The sequence below is a fragment of the Adiantum capillus-veneris genome, chromosome 21 (assembly GCF_014529385.1).
Source record: "Adiantum capillus-veneris isolate H3 chromosome 21, ASM1452938v2, whole genome shotgun sequence".
Lineage (NCBI taxonomy): Eukaryota > Viridiplantae > Streptophyta > Polypodiopsida > Polypodiales > Pteridaceae > Adiantum > Adiantum capillus-veneris.
The window spans coordinates 74094419-74116652 of NC_140951.1; the positions used below are offsets into that span (position 1 = coordinate 74094419).

The 22234-nt window shown below is 44.9% G+C and overlaps 1 protein-coding gene across 2 annotated transcripts in view; it reads right to left on the reverse strand.

The window, feature by feature from the left end:
- LOC147431159 (uncharacterized) overlaps window positions 1-22234 on the reverse strand; it is a 64401-nt gene that overhangs the window by 7094 nt on the left and 35073 nt on the right. For both annotated transcript variants that reach the window (XM_086493811.1, XM_086493810.1), the window contains exons 7-10: window positions 18636-18703; window positions 7920-8223; window positions 7182-7294; window positions 6825-6890 (exon numbers count right to left, since the gene is read on the reverse strand). In XM_086493811.1, coding sequence (XP_086349937.1) covers window positions 6825-6890; window positions 7182-7294; window positions 7920-8223; window positions 18636-18703 — 551 coding nt within the window. The remainder of the gene's footprint in view (window positions 1-6824; window positions 6891-7181; window positions 7295-7919; window positions 8224-18635; window positions 18704-22234) is intronic.

Genomic DNA, 22234 nt, shown 5'->3' on the forward strand with positions numbered 1-22234 from the left:
GGACAAACCACCCGACCATAGCCACCATCCGGCAGCTCCTTCATGTTGGGGCCAACGTCCAAGGACATAGGTGTGCACCTGTAAGCATAGTTACCCGGAACACGGAACGGGAACGGTGATTGGATCCTCGTGGAACGGGGAGAGGTCCGGAACGGGAGGCATAAAAACACCCAAATAATGCAATTTTAAGCTTTGTGTGATTGAATAGAAGTATTAGAGTCCTTTGACTCTAACACTCACAAAACACTTGATTTGAAGACCATTTAGCCTTAGTTTCAAAACCTTCTTCTAAACCTATACTATGGCAAACATGTGTCGTGTAGACTTGAGAGCTTAGAGGGGGAGAGAGGGAAGGGGGGAGAGAGAGAGAGCTTGAAAGTTGAGAGAAAGGGAGAGAGCTTGAGAGAGGGGGGGAGAGCTTTTAGCCTTGTAGACTCTAGAGTCTAGGCTTGAAAGCTTGAAAGAGGCTAGAGCTTGAGAATCGAGACTCGAGAGGGTAAAGCTTTAGCTTTGGCCCTTGAAAGCTTGTGTGCATTGTAAAGGTGAGGGGTGGGGGAAGGGACGTTTAACAAGGGGAAGGCTCACAAGACAAATCACCAAAATCTGAAAATCTGCACATTCCCAGCCATTCCGGTATCAAAAGCCTCTGCGGAACGTCTGGCCATTCCGGACCATGTACCCCCCCCCCCCCCCCCCTCTCTCGAAACACCGTTCCGACGTTCCCTGCCCATGGGGTGGCATTCCCAGGTAACTATGCCTGTAAGACCGAGCATCCCATACCACCCAGCCTCACCTCCTCTAGGTGACCTAGAGTACTCCTAGCCTTACAGGCTAACCACTGGCATTCTGCAAGTGGGGGTCGATAACTGCAAATGAGGCCTTGGCCTCCCTTTTATAATAATGACCGGCTACACTGGCCAAGTTCACACTACAGTCGGCCGAACATTGGACGCCCATCCCGATGGCGTCTAAGATAGGTCCCCTCTCCTATAAGCGGGACATAACATACTTCCCCCCTTATGAACCATTGATGTCCTCATCAATAAAGTGGGGATACTGAGCTTTCAAAGCTCTAACTGATTCCCAAGTAGCAAACCTTTCAAATTGACCTTTCCATTTAATTAAGTACTCGTCATAAGCCTTTCGGCGCAAATGACGGGTACGATGATCTAAACTTGCCTCTAGTTCTCGGGAAATATACTCAGTTTGCATATCTTGCGATACATTTTCCTCGATAGGCACAACAACGTCGGCTTCGCCTAGTTTTTCTTTAAGGCGGTTGACATGAAATAATGTATGTACACTAACATCCGAAGGAAGAGCCAGTTTGTAGGCAACTTGGCCACTTTTCTTTGTGATCAAGAACGGACTACAATATCTAGCTGAAAGCTTATAATGCTTTCCTGTTCTCATAGTCTTGGAATCCTTGGGTATCTGAGAGGTCAAAAATCTGCTCATCGCCTCGACATAACACATCGAGGAAGGGGGCTAGAGGGCAACCTTGTCTGACCGAACACGTGAGGATGAAGCATTCCCCTCTTCCCCTTGCCAACGACGCCTGACTGTACGAACACCTGTAGAGAGCTAACACGCCTTTAATCCAAGCATCTAAGAAACCCATCTTGCATAGAGTGCTTTCGAGGAAGTCCTGGTCAACTCTGTCATAGGCCTTCTCAAAATCGAGGAGTATCACAAGATCCTCTCCTCGGAGACGCGCGAGGGCAGATGCGCCAGGGCTGTAATATTGGTTTCAATATTGTTTGATGGACCTCGAAACAATACATACAACGGTCAAGGGATCGTTTAGTTTTAAATGGAAGCCTTTGAATGGCCATAGACTACGCGGTCTAGGGATCGTTTAGTTGTACTTTGAACCTCTAAATGGGGCAAGCTTCGGTCTGGGCATCGCTTAGTTGTACATGGAACCCTATGAACGTTGCAAGCTGCAATCTGGGGATTGTTTGGTTGTAATTGGAACTTAACTCTATTCGAGCAAAGTACGCTCTAAGCACCGTTCAGATGGGCCAAGTTTAGGTCTCTATCTTTTATGACTAATTTCGAGTCCTTTGCGTAGCATTTGTCAAGCACATGAATCTGGTGCATCAAGAGTTCCAATTTAGATGAGGTAAATTGGGTATATACTCTTAGTGCATCGAGACAACACTGAGAGATCAACGTGATCTGGGTGTGATAGCTAACATTGCCACACCAAAATATCAAGAGTTCTAATGAGGATGAGATGAGTGGATAGAAATCTGATTGTGTAATTGTATCATGTGATGCATTCTAGATAATGTGTTGTCTAGTAATGATGGTCATTGGCATGTATACATGAAGGCAATGTTAGGCAACGGAGGTTTAAGGATTTTAACTCGGATCTAGTACTTCGCACAAACACAAGGTTACTTTACTTCACTTGAGAGAACTAAACACACACACACACACACACACACACACACACACACACACACATGGCACCGCATTTTGGGTCCCAACCACCCTCAAGGGCCCCCTTGCTCTATTGCTAGAGCGACTACTTGCACAAATGCCGATACAATGGCTAAATGCTACTTCATGTTGATGTTGATATGATGCAAAAACGCTAGGGCTGAATACTCATGCAAAAACACTAGGTTGCTGATGGCAATGAGGCTATGGGCTGAAAACGCTGGTGCTGAATACTGAAAACGCTGGGCTGAATAGTGAGCACTGAGTACTGAAGGTGATGTTGATGGTGTTGAGAAACGCTACGGATGCTGGAGTACTATGGGCAATTGATGCCCCTGTGGATAATGGGTTCTAATTCCAAAAACTAAAGGCCAAGTGACTCTTTTATAGATTCTTTTGCCATTTGCCCTACCTACTTTTTATAATTGGCATGTCAAAGTCACTTATTCAATGACTTAAGTGATTGTTCTTATGTAACGGGGACGGGCACCACGTGCCAACGAAAAAGAACAGATAACAACTGAACTGAAAGAAATGCACGACACACGAGACGAGGAGTGGCGGAGTTCCACCCCAAGAGAGCACTGGCCCCAAACCTTGGTGTCACGAGGTAGGCACCACATGCCAACGAAAAAGAACAAACTGGACAACTTTAAGCATTTCAAATAACAACTGAACAGAAAGAGATGTACGACACAAGAAAGGGAGTGGCGGAGTTCCACCTCGAGAGAGCACTAGCCCCAAACCTTGGCGCCCCTTTTGGTATTTCTTTATATTACTTGAACTAGGTACAATGCCGATACTCACGCTCTGCACCTTCACCAGACTCAGCCCTCTGCACATATTTAAAGGCCCTTGGCCTATGAAAAGCAGTTACATGAAAAGCTTCAAACTCAAAAGCATCTTGCCCAAAAGCTGCCAACACAAAACAGGGAATTCCGTACACTGCCACGTCAATACTTGTCAACGCAAAACGCGAAATCTACTGTGTCATGTCAACATGGTGAGCGCAAAATTCAAAAATTCCGTGCAAGTTGCCACGCCATCAGCTTCTACGCTTTGTGTGTGTGTGTGTGTGTGTGTGTGTGTGTGTGTGTGTGTGTGTGTGTGTGTGTGTGTGTGTGTGTGTGTGTGTGTGTGTGTGTGTGTGTGTGTGTGTGTGTTGGTCTGCTTTACTTTAGGCCCCATCGGACGGGGACCATAAGTTGGTTGGAGCTTCTTTTGTTGCTGCTTCTCTTAGGGTTTAGGTCCCTCGGCTGCGATCTGCAGGTTGGCTCCATTCTTCGCTGGTTTGCACGTCAGTCGGATTCCACCAGTCGGTCCAAGTTTCTCCCAAGGATAGGTGTTAGGGAGTGAGGGATGTTTTGTGGCTGTGTCCGACCAGTGTGAGGTAGGTTTCTCATGTCGGGTTGTACCTAGCCATGTTTACTCGGGATTTGGTTCAGTTCCATAGCCATGCAGGCTCCTTGTGCATAAGGTACTCTTCCCCCTTGCAGTCTAGTGACTTCCCAGGGTCCTAGTGGCCAATAGCCACTCTCTTACCCTATTTTCCTATTTCTGGGATTTTATGCCAGGTCGTGGAGAGTTGAGGGCTGGGTCGGGCAGTCACATATTTTCCCTATATAGGGAGCGGGGGGGGGACACTCTATTGGGCATGCAGTTCACTACCAGGGTGGGGCGCCCTCCCTTGGGCAATCCCTTGAGGCTAGCGCCAGAGGGCAGGAGGGAGGCAGCCCAATGTTTTTGGGGCAGCTCCCTCCCTTGTGTATTTCATGCAGCCGACAGCCTCCTTGGACTAGTAGCCTTGGTGTTTTTGCCTTGTGCAATGGGCAACAGGTTCTTTCTCCTTTCCGAGGCAGATGCTTGGAGGCGCTATGAACATGCAGATGCAAAGCACCTCCATCATAGTGAAAGCATACGAGAGGAGCAAATCCATTTTTGTCATGGGGCAGCCACACGATAGGGCAGCCCCGTCCGGTTCCTTCTCCCTTCAGGTCAACTTTCATGCCAGACGCCAGAGCCTCAGCTCCACAGGAGGCTAGGACAGCCCATGACAAGATCGTGATAATGGTCTCGTGTGCAGGAGCAATTGGCAGTGTTAGTAGCAGTCGCAGTTGTGTGTCCTTGGGTCTATCCATCGGGCATGTCAGTTCTATGTCGGACCATCCTTGGTCACTTGCACGAGCAGATTGTTATCAGCATGGAGAGCCTTTCCCAGATCTCTCTCTCTCTCTTTCTCTCTCTCTCTCGTTCTCAGATGTCCTGTCTCTTTCTACCCCAGTGATCTCTCTTCTCCACAGGTGTGCCTTGTTCATGTGCAAAACCGCTCAACTTGTTGCTTGAAGGTGATTTTCTTACAAGAAGAGACTCATAGAAAAGTATCCCAAAAACTATAGCAATAGGCGACCAAGGTGTCTTCTTTGGTCATCCTCTGATGATTCCAAGTTGTGATAACATCCTCTTCGTATTCCGTAAGCCATGCACAAGCGAAGACGCGTTGAATTTCAGCCACTTTCACCCTGACAATAGTAGGGAGGAGACCACCATGTTTGGACATTCTCTTTCAAATAAGACGACACTCTTCACACTTTGAAGTGTTCTCAAAAATGACCTCCCAAAAAGACGATGTCGAACTGTTGTATGAATGCAAGAGCTCGGTGGGTATCCTTATAGCCTAAAAACGTATCAAACTTGAGTGCTTGCTCACCCTCCTTAAAATCCTTAGTCTTTCTGCCCTTCTTCTCGAGATGGTCATATTGGTTCAAACAGTACCGATATCTTCTCTTCTTCCCATACATTGACTCATCTAAGTCGTAACTATCAGAGTACGAGGTGTCCTCATCAAAATTGTAAGGCAGCTTGCAACACACGTGAGAAAAGTCCAAACAACTGAATAAACTTGAATAGAGGGGGAGAGAGAAGAGGAGAGTCGACACGGCAATTGGAGTTCCGAGCCAAGATGCACTGGCCCCAAAGACTAGCACCCCTTCCGGTATTTCTTTATTATTGCTTTGCAAGAGTACACAATGTCCAAGGGTCCTCTCTCTCTCACAATTGTCCCAAGCTAATCTACCGAGAGTAAGGCCCTAACAACTTATTTGAAGGCCCTTTGCCAAAAGCATACAATGAAAACCTTTGCTATGAAAAGCTACGAGTCCAAAAGCTCCTTCCCCAAAAGCTGGTGCCTTAGAGGGTTGCTTCATAAAATGCAGAAATCCATACGTTGTGCCACGTCAACAATCAACTCAAAACGCGAAAATCCATATAGCATTGCCACATCATCACTCTTTTCGCAAATTGGGGTGCAGCTTTACTTTAAGGGTTTTAGGCCCCTCGGTCGGGTTTTGTCAGTTGGGTAGGGTTAGGTTTTTCACCGTAACCCCTTTTGGGCCACTCGCCAAAATCTGCAAGTTATCGAGGTTAGGTTTTAAATGCTAACCCCCCAATTGTCGTCTTGGCCAAACTCATCAAACATGCCACGTCATCACTTTTTTGTGAGATTGTCCCCCCTAGTGGCGGAACTTGGAAGCGAAAATATAACAAGATAGTGAAGCGATCCAAGCTATAGTAGGTGCCCTCCATATCCAATGCTGACTCCTACCCTGTCCACCAAGACCCTCTTGGTCCCTGTGTCATCAACCACGGATGCGATATCATCTCTAGATCCTCAAAATCACATCTCTATCTCTAGATCCTTTGTCTGCCCTGTGTCCATGAATTGAATTCCCCCATAAGCAGGATTCCTCCAACACAGCATGGTTTCCTGAGACAGCGCTGACTATGGTAGTACTGTTGTGTTCCAGCCTCCCTGTCATCATCATCACTATTGTCCTCCTCATTTCTTTATTAATCTGTGTACTTTCATGCCCTCCCAAAAGAAGTAGCATAGGGCAGTATATGACCCCCAATCCAAGACTTTCTGAGGTCTCATGATAGAGCTCAATCCAATCTTGTCTGTGTCATGAGAGGCACTTCATTTGTAGTAGAGTACTATGAGACTTTTCACTCCAAACCTTCTTGAGAGTAGTTGTGAAGGTACATACATTTAATCAACCAATTCCTATTCAAAGCGCATGGCAAAAAATAGTTAAGGGTGCATCATGTACATCCTATAAGAGGTTCAACATAGACAGATTAAGGACCATAAGGGACATGAAATGACATACTTCCTAACCACCATCTTAATATAAGTTCCTCAATTCCTATAAGCAGATGACGACGGTTGCTAGATGAGTACCACATACATCCTCCTACAAGTTTTGTCATTAACATTTTGTAATAACACACATTATTTCAGTATGGTGAAACTGCGTGAAGTTAAAAAAATTTCAAAAGAGCAGATCAAGATAAAAGCCTCCTATTATTTTAATACTTACTACTCCTCTTAGGAATACTTTAGGTTCCTTTCCATCCAGAATTTCCAGCACTTTAGATTGGAGTCCCTACAAAAACCACTGCCATTAGACTGCATCCACAAGCAGAGACATGACTTCCAAAGCATGATGAGCAAAAATATGGAACTAAAGAAAAGAATCAGACTCTATGTATGCCCCTCGACAATTATGAGTTGTCTCAGATTTAATTTGCACATGCAGTGATCTCAAACCAGTGTGTGTGACCAGAATGGTTGGTAACACATAAATTCAAACCTTAAGGGCTTGTACGTACTGAAATTTGATCACCATGATCTCTGTCATCACAACTTCATAAGTGCAAAATTACCAAACTCATACCTCCAGAACATCAGCTGCAGCTTTGACACTTTCATCAGTGAAAAGTTTCAACATCACGACAGTGATATGAACAGTTTCCGGCTTTATGAAAAGATAGTTGCTTATTTTAGCAACTGCAAAATCCATCCAACTTTTTGTGATAAGCAATTTTCACCATGTTAATGAGTTCTTGCATAAGCCAAAAAGGAAAAACACATGTATTACATTTGACAAACACCTTAGAAATGACATTTTTTTATGGGTCTCAAAGGCTTAAAGCATGACTACTGACCCGCCATTCAAATTTTGTACTTCTTCACTCATCACAAGTAAAAGCCACAAAAACTACTAGCAAGTCGATGTCATGCTCTCAGGATAATTCGACACAACAGATATGAAATGATTAAGGATCATGCTAAGGACTAAGTTTTCAAATTTCCATCTTCGGTTGGATTTAAGTCTTTGGACACATCTCAAAGCACAGATTTCTGGGAGTCTTACCCTCACTTCTAGCGCTGTTAAGTGAATACTAAAGAGAACTTCTGAAAATAACATGGAAACCTTTATAAAACAATTTCTATTGTCAACTACCACAAGGTGGAAAGGAGCTGATTGCACTCTCTAAGCAGTCTTGGGACATACATATTAGGAGATCATTCTTTTCAGCACCCTTTCCTTGAACAAATTCATAAATGGAACCTTGCTCAACATTTGGATGACCTTGAAAATACAACTGGAACACATGAATTACCCTCTTACGTGGACTTTCACGGAGTTCATTTTCATCATCAGACGACTCCTCATCACTGAAAAAAGCTTCCAGGTCAGGATCCAATATTCGACTGGATTTTATTTTAGATGCTTTGTCTGTGGTTTTGACTGCATTTGCAATAGAGATTTCCTTCTCAGCAGTTTCGGGAAACCAGCTCACATAACTGTTTGCTTGTTCTTCCTCATTCAAAACATTCTTTCTGAAGCGCCTCAATTGCTCCACAAGACCTTCATGTGAAGCGAGTGGCAGAGATATGAAATGACTATACTGCAGGTCCGGAATTCTTTCTGCCTGCAAACGAGAGTAAAATAGCATTGAAATCTTTTCAGGACTTACAAGAACATATAAATAAACCACTACTTGATTGACGATAAACTAAATTGTATGTGTAGTTACTGTCCACAAAACAAAGTTATATTTCCAGAGACCATTGTATATGATATTATAAGCTATTTTCTGCTATCCGCACTGGCTGACCCTATCAGGCACATGAGATGATGGTGAGTCTAGTAAGAATTTTACCATCATCAAAACAGGTCACAAAATAGAGGATATAAACCTGACAAGAAAACATAAAATGACGTGTTCCCTACGGCAGCAACTGAAAAAGTAAAACAACCGCTCTCCAAAGGTCACCTGACAATGACAAGAACAAATTTCTTTTGCGAGGATTTCTTAATGCCATTCACTGGACCAGAGCGGACCTAGCCTCATTACCGATGTATAATCATTTACACCATTCACTTATTGCAAATGCCAAACCTGCATGCTCAGCTTGCATAACTAAAAGCATGTGAATGCTCAATTTTACACCAATTCTCAATGAATCTCCCTTCATGTTGAGCCGTCAGAGGATGGAAAATGTCTAATAAGAGAAAAGCCACTATTCTATTCTGTAAGGGATAGCTCAAGCTACTACTTTGTCATCTACAAAGGGCTGCACTGGATCTGTGCCAGGGCAGGCAGAGGCTTCCCATACAACTAGACCATGCAAGCAAAAATCCTACGTGTCAGACAGACTGTGGGAAAAGTATTTGCCTCTTGTCAAGTACGTGTAGAACGATATCGTACATTCCTCTACAAGGAAAGCTCCTTTTGAAATTCTTTATGGTAAGCTTGTGCTTCCACCAACCCTTTTAACTAAAAGTAAGTTATTTGCAGCAAAGGATGAGTTCGTCACAGATTTGGACACTGCCTATGGGCAAGTCAACAGAGCAATATTACGCTCTCAAGAAAAACATAAGAAAGTTGCAAACAAGCGCAGAAGGAATTTAGACTTGACAATCAATCAATTGGTCTTACTCAAGTTTGAGAAGGCGAGACTGAAGAAGCAAGCAACTCATAAGGGCAAGGTGGTTAAACTTTCCAACCGTTACTATGGGCCGTTTAAGATTATTGACCAAGTGAATGATGTCGTTCTGATTAGAGCTACCGCCTCATTGGAGGATCCATAGTGTTTTCCATGTTAGTTTACTTCGTCATATGTGGGACGCCTCCGAGTCATCCTATTGTTGAGGAACCCCCTAAGGTTGAGGAAACATAAGAGATACTCCAACTGGAGCAGATCATTCATCCTCAGGAGCAGCCACTTATACAAGAAAGATTACATGGAAGTATTTGGTAAAGTTCAAGAACTACTCCACTTTGGAATCCGATGCTCAATGGATGACCGAGCAGGGATGAGCACCTTATTCCGAGATTTCGGATGGTTATGTACAGGCACTACAATTGAGGACAACTGTCTAGAAGCTAGAGGGATGTTGCTAAATTGGCTATTTTCTTATTTTTCTAAGTAATTTCTATTTAATGAAATTAGAACTATTTAAATTGTGCACTTGAGAACTATTGAGTTAGGAGCTATAGATCAATAAGAACTAAGAAAGCCATCAAGAACGGACATCTCTAAGGCGTCATATGATGGGTGGCATAAAGCATCCAACAGGAGTTGTTCCGTAAGTTCAAGGGGAGAGACCTGGTGATGCACATTCTTGATGCGTCACAAGATGGGTGACAGTGACAGGAGCATCGATTAGGAAATATTCCACGGTCCGAGGGGGGAATCCAAACTGAGTAAGAGTTACTCGCAAGATGCAAGCACATAAATGAAGATGGATTCTGAGAAGCTTTGAAGATATGTAGATGCTTTTTAAAAAGCAGGTTTCTTTTTGAGTGCTTTCCGGGAAAGCAGATGCTTTCCCACAAAAGGAGTCTACATCTATATCTATGCATGACATTGCATCCAAGGACGCCTAGGGTGTGTTGGTGTAAGCATTGTTTTCAGCTCATAGGTTTTTACTGAGTTTTTAAACAGGTTCATACCCTTTTGAAAGGTGGCCTGCCCTCCACTTAACAAGTGGGCAGCCACATGCCTTAAATAGGTCAAAAACAGCCGCCCCATCTGGATGGCCAAATCTGGCATAAACCGCACCCCCTCTTCCCTATTCTGAGCAGCCAATGATTTTCCCTATTTTCAGCCCCCTTTCTCCAGAAAAAGCAAGGCGCCTCCTTCTTATGCTATTCCTACAGGCCTCTGGTGCCTCTAAAAGCACCTGCTGGCACCCTCAGTTGACGATTGCCTCACAAGAACCAAGCGCCCTGCTGTGAGAGGAAGCCAAGGAGATTCCACTGCAACGAAACCGCAAGTTTACGCAATGCACGAGGTCACATCTTTGGCGACAGCAATTGGAAGGCAGTACACACCACTTCGAACACAAAAGGCAAAGAAGGAGTAATTCAAGGGAATCCTGACCGAGCCCCTTTTCAAAGCCAACGGGACAATGAGAAATACCGCAGAGCAGCAAAACAAAAGCAACAGTATGAAACGGGTGCAGAGAAGGGTCGTTTGTAAGTGGTTGTCCATATAAATGGGGTTTGCACTACATCTAGGTGCCTCATATTCGTTTTTCGTGTGTTATCTCTCCCTCTCACTGTAACAAACTTGGACACTCTAAGTCAAGAATCAACCGCGACAGCACCAAATAACCACTTCAAAACAATTCACAGATCACAATAGATTTGCACTGGCCCGGCGGAGTTCCGTGCCTAGAGATATTGGCCCCAAAGACTGGCGCCCCTTTCGGTATTTCTTTTTGTATTAATCAATCATCAAAGTACAAGAGAGCGGTTAGGGTTTCACTCTCAGACTCTGCGTCCAGATGCTCTGAGAAGTGAGGCCCTCACCACTAATTTAAAGGTTACAAGGGATGCCCAAAAGCAGAGCCCCAAAAGCTTTTAAAATCAAAAGCATCAGTTCTCTCTCTCTCTTGAGAGTCTTTTCTCTTTTTTTTTATAAAAAAAAAGCAAAAGCAAAATTCGCGTCGCTCATCATTTTCCAAAAAAAAAAATATTTTTTTATTTTTTTTTAATAATCCGCCTCCGCGATTTCCGGAATTTAGGGTTTTTGGCAAAAATTAGGGTTTGCAGGAATTTTAGGGTTTCTGGCAGAAATTAGGGTTTCTGCTGTCCGCCACGTAATCACTTTGTGACATACCCCCCTCTTGAAAGCATTGTAATCGACCGCGATTACGCCTGCAAAACCGACAAAAGCCATAAACCGTCTTAGCAGACACTGACTGTTAGTACCTACGTACTAGGAACGCACATCTAGCACATGTACAAAATCGACAGTCACATCACACGACATCACAGGACATCACCAGACATCACAGGACATCACATGACATTCAACATTCATTCGGATCTTAGACCATGATTTATCGGCAATGTAGCTAGCAATCACATCTAGGTCCAATCGGGACCTCATCGATGTCCGATTGACTAACCCCTATTGCAACCATGTCTATTCGAGATCAATCAGACCAAAATGCTGCAGTCATTTCGGCATCAGTTCCTGCACTCACAAGAAGTCAAGAACAAATCAGTATCATAATCAGGAATTCCATTTCATAAAGTCATCCAGCAGAATACTGTCAGCTCTTAGTATCCCTGAAGCTCAAAGAGACATCAGTGACTTTAGTATCAAAATCGAGGCATCTGTTGACAAAGGAGTGGAGTGACTCCCCTCTTGTGCATCCCACTGCACCAGATCTCCGGCCAAGCTGAATTCTGGGTTCCGTTTGGAGTAGACTATGCTAAACCAAAACATCGAGGTAAAGTTTCACAATCCGAGGAGTATCTGCTAGGTCCTCCTCCTCCATCCACTTCGCATCAAATGCAGGAAAATTCTTGAACTTAACCAAGAACCGCCTTCGGACTTTACCCTTCTTCGTATCATTATGTGCCAAAATCTGTTCAGGAACAAGGATCTCCTCGTTTTCTTCCACTTTGGGTTGCTCATCAGGCTCCCCATCATCAGGCACATCACCCTTAACAGGGTTCAAGAGACTCACATGCAATGCATTATGAATCCTCCAAGTATCTGGCAGTTTCAATCGGAAGGAGACATCATTTATCTTGTCAGTAATCTGGAAAGGTCCGTAGTATCACATACTAAGCTTTGGAAAAAGCCTCTCCTTTCCCTTTTTCTTTCTTAGGCGTGCCTTCTCAAAAGTAAGAGCACCCAATCATCCTCCTTCAGTTTCCAGTCGCGACGATGGCGATCCGCTGTCTTTTTCTGTCGTTCTTGAGACTTCTGTAAAGTCTCGCGAACCTTGGCAAAAGCCGTATCCAAATCTCGCGAATATTCATCCGCTTCAAATTTCTAATCTTTCGTGCTCAGGAAGGATGGAACCTTCGCAGCAGTTTCAACAATCTCTCATGGCGTCTTCCCCGTCGAAGAGTGTATCGTGTTATTGTAGGCAAATTCCACCAAAGGTAAGTTCTTTTCCCATTGAGTCTTCTGATGTGAGATACAAGACTTCAATAAATCTAAAATCACTGAATTGGCAATCTCAGATTGCCCGTCAGTCTGCAAGTGGAACGATGACGAGAACTGCAACCGCGTGCCAATGTTCTCCCAAATTGCCTTCCAAAACAAACTCATAAATCTGGGGTCTCTGTCGGAGACAATCGTCTCAGGCGTGCCATGTAATCGGAAAATCATCGTGATCATTCTGTATTCTCGGGAGATCAAAAAAAATGAAATCCATTTCAATACTTTCCTAGGGGCGGGTGGGTATGGGTAAAGGCTGTAACAATCCCTGTGCTTTATGCCTGTCAAACTTGACCTTCTGGCATACCAAGCAACTACGCACAAACTCTTCCACATCCTTCTTCAGTCTCCGCCAAAAGAAATCTCTCTCTACCCCTTCATGGTGGTAGCAATGCCGCGGTGACCCGTAAAAGGTGGACAGTGGCAATCAGTCATAACCTTTTCCCTCAACGGCTGTGTAACGCACAACATAGTCTTTTTCATCAAGTAGCCTTCCCGAAGGGAGTATCCAGCTACTGTCTCCCCATCCCGTATCCGTGTGAAAATATCTGCAAAACTTGTATCTGTGGCATACTGATCGACCATATCCTCGAAGCTCCTATGATGTATCGCGGAAATAGCCAGAACCAATGGTTTCCGAGACAAAGCATCTGCCACCACATTCTTCTGTCCCTGCACATAGACAATCTGGAAGTGAAAGTGTGACAAGATGTTCACCCACCGCATCTGCTTTTCCGAAAGCTGCTTCTGTGACAAGAAGTAGCGCAAACTCTGATGGTCTGTAAAGACAGTAAAATCCGCTCCGAGTAGGAAATGCCGCCACTGAGTAAGAGCATGGATAACCGCCAAAAGCTCTTTCTCATAAATCTGTGCTGTCATCTCCGGCCTAGAGAACAAACGGCTCTCGTAAGCTATGACATGGCCTTCTTGCATCAAGACCGCACCCAGACTACGACCACAAGCATCACAATATACTTCGAATGACTTCTGCAAGTCCGGCAAAGTCAAAATAGGTCCCGTAGTCAATTTCTCTTTCAATGTCTGAAAGGCAGTCACCTCTGTGGGTCCCCACGAAAAAGGTACTCCTTGCTGTGTCAAGGTATGCAAAGGGGAAGCAACCTCTGCAAAGTTTCGTATGAACCGCCTGTAGTACGAACACAGTCCCAAGAAGCTTCTAACTTCATGGACATTCCTCAAATCGGGCCAATCACGGATAGTCTCTATCTTGGCCGGGTCCATTCGCACTCCTACTGCTGACACAATGTGTCCCAAAAAGTGTATCTCTGGTAGGAAAAATTCACTTTTCTTTGCATTAATCACTAACTTGTGATCTCGTAATGCCTGGAAGACCTGAAAAAGATGATCTCTGTGTTCTGCCTCATTCTTGGAGAAAACAATGATGTCGTCAAAGAAAGTGCCAACAAATAGCCTGTACTCTCGAAAAATCCTATCCATCATCCGGTTAAATGTCGCAGGAGCATTGGTTAAGCCAAAAGGCATCACCAAAAACTCAAATAACCCAAAAGTCGTCCGAAAAGCTGTCTTGTAGACATCTCCTGGTGCTATCCTGATCTGATGGTATCCACTCTTCAAGTCAATCCTGCTAAAGCACGAGGATCCCTGTAACCTGTCGAGTATATCATCGATCCTAGGAATCGGAAATCTGTTCTTGATGGTGATTTCGTTGAGAGTGCTATAATCGATGCACATTCTCCAAGATCCGTCTTTCTTCAAAACCAACAACACTGGAGAGCAATACGGTGAAGTACTAGGCTGGACAAGACCCTTTTCCAAGAGGTCTTTCACTGAGTTCATAATCTTTTCATTCTGTACTCGGCTCACATGATAAGGTGGCCGATTCGGTGGCGTGCTTCCAGATATCAGATCAATGGTATGATCTTCAGGCCCTCTCAAAAGCAATCGGCATGAGCGTGGAGAAAAAAATCTTGGCGTTCTTTTCTTCAGGTCAAAACATATTCAACCTTTATCCATCGTTCAGTTCTCCCAAAAGAATGAGTAAGAAAACTGAAGTTCATCAAGTACAATCTCTAAGCCCTTCATTTATCAAAGTCGCTTTCTCGGCCCGGTAGTCAACCACGGCGTAGTTCTTGTGGTACCAAGGGATCCCGAGTAGAACGTCACTCACGTGCCCTGAACACCCCTGTCATTGCAAACGAAGTTTGCCAATGCTCGGTGTAATGGCAACATCCCATCCGAGTGCCAGTCGAACTACCTCCGCCTGTGGCGTCAGTCTGTCGGGCGCAGTTCCAAATCGAGCCGCCAATTCCAAGTGAAAAGAAGTTGGCCTTGGCTCCTTCAAAAGAGCTTCCTGATCCTTCACTTTGCCCCAAAAAAAAACGGCAAAGTTTGTACTTTCATTCATTTGATTCGGTGCAAGTCCCACGCCATGTGGTACCAGTTCTGCTTTTCTATCTGCCTTTTCTGCCACATTCCTCAGCTGCTCTTGAACTCTCAGACCTGTCGTCGTCTTTATCATTCTGTTCTTTCTGTGCCTTATCAGGGCACTTCGCGGAAATATGTCCATGTTCCCCGCATCCAAAGCACTTCCCCTCTCTGATGAAGCGAGCTCTCTCCTCAGGAGTAAGCTTGGGTCGTGCATCCTTTTTTTTTCTCTGGGTTGCTCTTTTTCATTCTACTTTCATTCCCAGAAGTCTGTTCGGCTCGTTGTGTCATGGCCTCATCTGTGGGGTAGGTCAAACTGCCAAAGTGAATGGCAAAGCCCCGCTTCGCATGACTCATCAACTCCTGAATAGAAGCTGACTTCTGTTCCAAGCAGTGATCTCGGATCTCTGTAGGTAGACCCAAGGTAAACCGCTCAATCTGTTCTCTGAATGAAGAGGCGGGTAGAAAAGAGCTCCAGAATCTTTCACAATAAGAATTCATTGTATCGCTCTTGGTCATCCGGAGATGGTTCCAAGCAGCTCGTATATCTCGCTCAAACTCTTGAGTCAACCAAGAAGAAATAAAAAGCCTCTTGAATTTCAGCCATGTAACTGGCACAGTCTTGCTTAATAGAAGCGTGGACCACCAAGTACGAGCATTCCCCTCAAAGTAAGAGGCAGCTCTCCGAATCTTGGAGTGCTCTGAATAGCGTCCTCCCGCGAAAGCGATGTCAAACTGCTGTATAAAAGACAAAGCCTTCGAAGCATCTGAGTATCCTGAAAAGTATCAAACTTGATCGAGTGGCCACCTTCCTTAAACTCTCGGACTTTCTTGCTTTTATCTTCGAGAAAGTCATACTGGTTGGCTTTGTAAAAATTCTTCTTGTTCGCATAAAACTTTCCGTCATCGGAATCTGAGCTGTCTGTAGACGAGTCCTCAGTAGAACTGTCAGTCTCTGGGCGAGATGTAGCCTTCTTTGCCTTTTTCTTGCCCGTTCCGAAGCTTTGTGTCTTGCTTCGCTTTTTGCTTTTTTCTGTCTTCTTCGCTCTAATCCGAGGAGCTAGAAGACTTGTCAGAAGAAGAAGAAGAAGAACTGGGTACTCCTTCAAATCGAACACGCTTCTTCCGTTTCTTTGCTTTGTCGAATGTCGACTGACGACCCAAATATCCCGGGAAGTCAGTACCTTTGTTCTGCTTTTTGCCGTGCTTTTTGCCTTTCTTTTGCACGTCGAAAAGCTGAGCAATCCGTGCATTAACCACGTTCTCCAGTTCCTTCTCCGTATATTTCTTAGAGGCAGAAGGTTTCTTGAGAGCGGGTTTCGGGAGTGGTGTTGTGGTTCTCTGCCACTCCATCTGTACCTCTTCCAAAGAGGTCTGGTTCATATATTTTGCCATCTTCGGGTCCTTGGCAAAATTGAGCATCATCATTGTTGCCTCGCTGATCAACTGGCGACGCTCTATCTCTCGCCGCTCCGCCTAAGTAGGCCAAGGCGGGCCATACTCTCTGTCTCAATCTTCGTTGTGATCCCAGCCCGCATCTCCAGATGCAGAGGGAGTCGCCTGATCATTGCCTGAAGCCATAGGTGCCGCGGAAAAAAAAATTCGGGGATCGGATTTCCCGTAGAAGAGAAATCGGCTGTGCTTTGATACCACTGTAACAAACTTGGACACTCCAAGTCAAGAATCAACCGCGACAGCACCAAATAACCACTTCAAAACAATTCACAAATCACAATAGATTTGCACTGGCCCGGCGGAGTTCCGTGCCTAGAGATATTGGCCCCAAAGACTGGCGCCCCTTTCGGTATTTCTTTTTGTATTAATCAATCATCAAAGTACAAGAGAGCGGTTAGGGTTTCACTCTCAGACTCTACGTCCAGATGCTCTGAGAAGTGAGGCCCTCACCACTAATTTAAAGGTTACAAGGGATGCCCAAAAGCAGAGCCCCAAAAGCTTTTAAAATCAAAAGCATCAGTTCTCTCTCTCTCTTGAGAGTCTTTTCTCTTTTTTTTTTTTTTTTAAAAAGCAAAAGCAAAATTGGAGTCGCTCATCATTTTCCAAAAAAAAAATTATTTTTATTTTTTTTTAATAATCCGCCTCCGCGATTTCCGGAATTTAGGGTTTTTGGCAAAAATTAGGGTTTGCAGGAATTTTAGGGTTTCTGGCAGAAATTAGGGTTTCTGCTGTCCGCCACGTAATCACTTTGTGACACTCACCTATGTACGTTGAGATCTATGGTTACTCTATCATCAGCTCTACTTTTGGTATATGAGCACTTATAAACTCTTGCAAGCATCATTTCTATCATAAATTCTAAATCCCACTATCATCAAATACATCAAATCCCCTCTTTCTAGACTAGCAACTCTACTTTCACTCTCTCTACCCTAAGAACTCTCACAGGCAGAGACCCGGTGTCTTCCTAGCCACACGAATCAAACTTCAACAATGGACAAGTTAGCAATTACAAGAACTCCATAAATTCATGAAATAGAAGTTAGCAAAGGAAAAAGCCCCTTCAGTCCATCCCTGCTGCATTTGACCTTTCCAATGTCTTAAAATGGCCACAATGTGCATTACATTCCTATTTTACTTGATTAGATGGCCACGAACCTAAATGGTTTTCAATATCTATATGCAAGTTTGTACGGGTTTTTTGGACTGAACATTAATCTCTATCGATGGCGAGATCTGTTCCAATTACAAATTTTTACATCCTTCAATATAGCATGCCTAGGAACCTCGGCGTCAACTTAGAAACACAAACTCTAGCAATTTGTCGTCACAAAAAGGCAGAGAGAGCGGCCGCAAAGAAAGGTGATAGGAAGTAACTGAACAGAAATGCGAAAGTGCAAAAGGCTGATGGAAGACACCAATGGTAACAGCACTGGATGCAGAGATGTAAAGGACTACAAGCCCAGCAATCCAACCAAATGGGAAATCTCATACGCTTCATGGTCGTCTCTTCAAATTCCCAATCTGCTCTATCATAACCCTTGTTAAAGTCGAGAAGGAGTATGGCCAGAGGCCGTCAAAACTGCCTCATCCTACTTCTAGTCTTCCCCTCTCTTTCACTCTCTTTTCAGTTCAGTTATTGAGTAGTTGTTTTCTAGTATTTGAAATGAGGTATTTCAGTTAGCATAATCATGTACTGCCTCAACATGCTACGTAAAACCTTGCGTACTGACTCTAGAGAATGAACCCAACCTAACCAACCTAGCATGCCATGTAAAACTCCTCGTAGCTGATCAGAAGCATCATTCAAAATGCAGTTCTGGTTCTTCCTTTATGCGCCTGCAATGAAAGAGGGAAGAGCAGGAGGAAGAGAATTTGGGTGGGGTTTTTTTTCCTTCTTCTTTTGTTTTTGGGCATTCGGGGGTGGCGACGGCGCGCACGCCCGGGTGGGGGGGGGGGGGGGGGGGGACATGCTTTTATCTAGAAGATTTGAGGTAAGAGCCAAAAATCTTACCCTGTGAAGTACATCTTTAATCTTCGCTAATGCTTGATCCACAGACTTTTGTGACCCACTTTTCACAACTGCAAAACATAGAGACAGAAAAAAGATTACCAAAATTGCCAAACTAGGAAGTGCTCAATACAACGTTAGATGGGGACATGGGGAATCAGTAAAGACAGAGGGGGAAGACGGGCCCGTCAGGGAAGGAAGTGGAGGGGGGTCTGATTCATTGTCTTTGCCAGCAACAGTTCAACTAAGATGCTCTCTCTTATGCTAGATGAATCATAACTTCTCTGCAAAAACCTGTCTGAACTTAATACTTATAAGAAGGGCCTAAACACTAGCACAAATCTATAAGAAGGGCTCAAATACTTGCACAAAAAGCACAATCAAGAGACACATACCTATCTACAAAACAAGGTATTAAATTAAGTGAAAGGCCAACTTGGATCTCTATTTAAAAACAACAGAATTGACCTGGCAATAAATCAAATAGGTAAACAAAATGTCACAAAATTGATGACATGGCCCACGTAGGCGGGCTGTCACAAAATGATGACGTGGCATGTCCACCTGGAGACTTACAAGATTTAAAGTTATAAGAAAAACTTATTGGGGGAACAACTTATTGGGTCCCGTACGATGGGGCCCTGGGAACACAAGGAAAATTAAAAAGGGAATTGCGTGAAGGTTGCTGACGTGTCAGGCCGTACGGACAACCCCCGCGTTGTGCACCCTCTGTTGACATGGCAAGACTGTACAGGTTTCCAGAAATTGCGCTGCTGTGCTGACATGGCAGGCTGTACGATCTCCGGAAATTACGCTGGCTACTTTTGGGAGTCCCAGCACTAGCTTTTGAGAGCATATGCTTTTGGGTTTAGTGCTTTTGAACTGAATGCTTTTGGGGCTCTGCTTTTGAGCATCCCTTTGAGTTTATAAAAGCCCTGGGGCCTCACTTTGCAGAGCATCTCGACGCAGAGTCTGAGAGCAGAGGTCCCCCGGGAGTTGTACTTTGAAATGATTAATGATAAAGAAATACCAAAAGGGGCGCCAGACTTTGGGGCCAATACCTCTGAGCACGGAACTCCGTCGGGCCGTGTCAACTCTCTCTCTCTTTCTCTATTAAAAGTTTAGTGATTTTGAAGTTTCTATTCGTGTGTTGCTATTGATTTCTCGCTCCCGTCTTCATCGTTCTGTCCTACGGGGCATAAGCCATAAAGAACCCAAAATTACACATGGGGTTCTCGCAGACAGTCTGACAGAGATAACACTTCTCTCTGGGTAGGCAAAGAAAAGTGGGAACTGAAGAAAAGAATGAAGATTTGGACAAATTCTTGGCAACAAAGTTTCCCAGAAGGGAGTACAAACGTCAACTATGGGTTGACATATGTGTGAAAAGATTGATCAAGTACTACAGACACCCGAGATTTGCGAAACACCTGAAGAATCACCCGATTGATGAGATTTACTCGAGATGGCATGAGGTCATTGATTCTCCTCTCATGTCAGGAGGAAAGTTGAAAGGACACAAGAGTGCAAACAAGCGGAACATGTACTCGCAGAAAGAGCTAGACAGAACTCTTGAAAAGAAGATGAACCAAAGGACCACCAGAAGATAAGCCAAAGAGTTACAGAGCAGCAACCGAGCGCAGAAGAAAAGGAAAGACAGGAGTGTCTAGAATCCTAGGAGGATTACTAGTGGTAATTTTGTGAGCCAATTCGTTGAACCTCCATGTCCGAACGAATCCGTTAGATTAGGTTTTCCAATTTTAGAACCCTCTTGCGTAAATGGAATGTAAACACATGTAATACCTCAATGCAAAATCTACTGACTCGAATGGGGAATGTCCCCGCGGTAACTCTTCAAAATGAAGCACCTCCGAGGCTCATTTGATGCACCTTTGGATCAATCTCGATGAGGGGTTGTTGATTGCCACCAAGGGGTAGATCTGGGGCTGATTTGCACTCCATATGTGAGGGGAAATAAGGGCTGAGAGCTGGCTGCAAAAACGCAGCCAATCCGTTGCGTAAAGCAGGGCTGAAAACTCAGATGATGATAGAGCCGATGATGGGTGGCAATGGGAGCACTCGATGCGGCGAGGGATGGCCGAGAAGAGGCCCAATGGGTTGCCGAAGTACCGGGCTGCAATGGAGAGGCTAGCGGTGGCATATCCGGGCCGGTTCTGTCAAAATCGACGATGCGGAAGCGTAGAGACTAAGGGGAGTGAGCACGAGAGAGAGAGAGAGAGAGAGAGAGATGAAATGAAATGAAATGTTATATTAACGTCTTCAAAAGGCCATAGTGACCTATGAGACCCGAAAGTTACAAAGTGGTGGATCTGATACAAAGTCAGAGTAACAAAATAACCTAACAGCAGTACAAAACAAAGATATATACTTTGGGGTCCTAAGTTGGTCGATGTGAGCCAAGCAAAAAACTAAGCCAAAAATGGGTGGCTTGTTGGGATAGCTGAATCACAAGAGATCTAGCATCGGTCGTTCGTGAATCTCATCAATTTCCTCCATGGTTAGTAGTCTGACCGAGCGCCGGGCATGCCTGGCCAGCGTGCTCCGACTTTTCTGTCGTAGCCTCCGTCGATGCTGTGTAGTTCTTCGCAGTCACGGGCGCCTGGATTTCCCCAGTTCAATCGCTCGGTCAATCAGTGTGCCTCTGGTGTGAGACGAGGGGGAGCTCTGCTGTGGGAGTGGCTCTTGCGGCTGTCCCGTGTCTGCTCTGAAGAAGTCTGTGATCCGTCTTTGAGACTGGCTAGCCTCGCCATTCATCAGGCTATCTCTGTGTCTGCGCAGCTCGAGCAAGAACAAACCCAGACATCTCTGATCTTCGTATCCCATGACTCTTGAGAGTGGTCCAAAACCCTCTCTAAACAAGCAATGGAAGCGGCCTCGTATCTCGTAGTAGACGGGGCAGCGGCATGTATAGTGTAGCTCTGTCTCAGGTTCCATGTTACACAAGGGGCATGTCCTGTCCTCTGCTTGTACTCCGTTGTATCTCCCAGTCTCAATCCGCAACTGGTGAGAAGATGTGCGTAACTGGCCAATAGCACATCGTATCCCATGAGACAAGTGGGTATCCATGTATCTGGGTCTCGTCACAAAACCATCTTCCGTAAGCTGGAGAAGGTGGTCTCTGTAGAAAGCCATCTTCGTGCCCAATTCCTGTGCTGGTTGTATCCATGTCCTCCTGGTGTCTAGCTGGGTCAGGTCTTGGCGGATGAGCTTGGTGACCTCGGACTGTGTAAGAGTGAGAGATGGTGCATCCAATGAGTAATGGAATGGTGGCAGCCTGTCTATGTTGAACCCATGTGCCTGAAACCATGATGTCATCTCCCCATACCAGCATGTTGTCCTTGTATGGCTAACTGTCGAGAGGATTCAAGTGCTATGCGAGCATATTTGTTTCTAGGAAGTTCCCATGTGCGGTTTATGAAGGAGACTGATCTGGTGAGCGCCTCCGCCACTAGTGGGGGGGCCGCTAGCTCTACTCGGATAATGGCTCGTGGTACTGATGCCTTGGCTCTAATGAGCCGCGAGATTATAGAGACGAGAGGTTTCTCCATGTTCCCCCATCCATCTATGCGACCCGGCCTCCC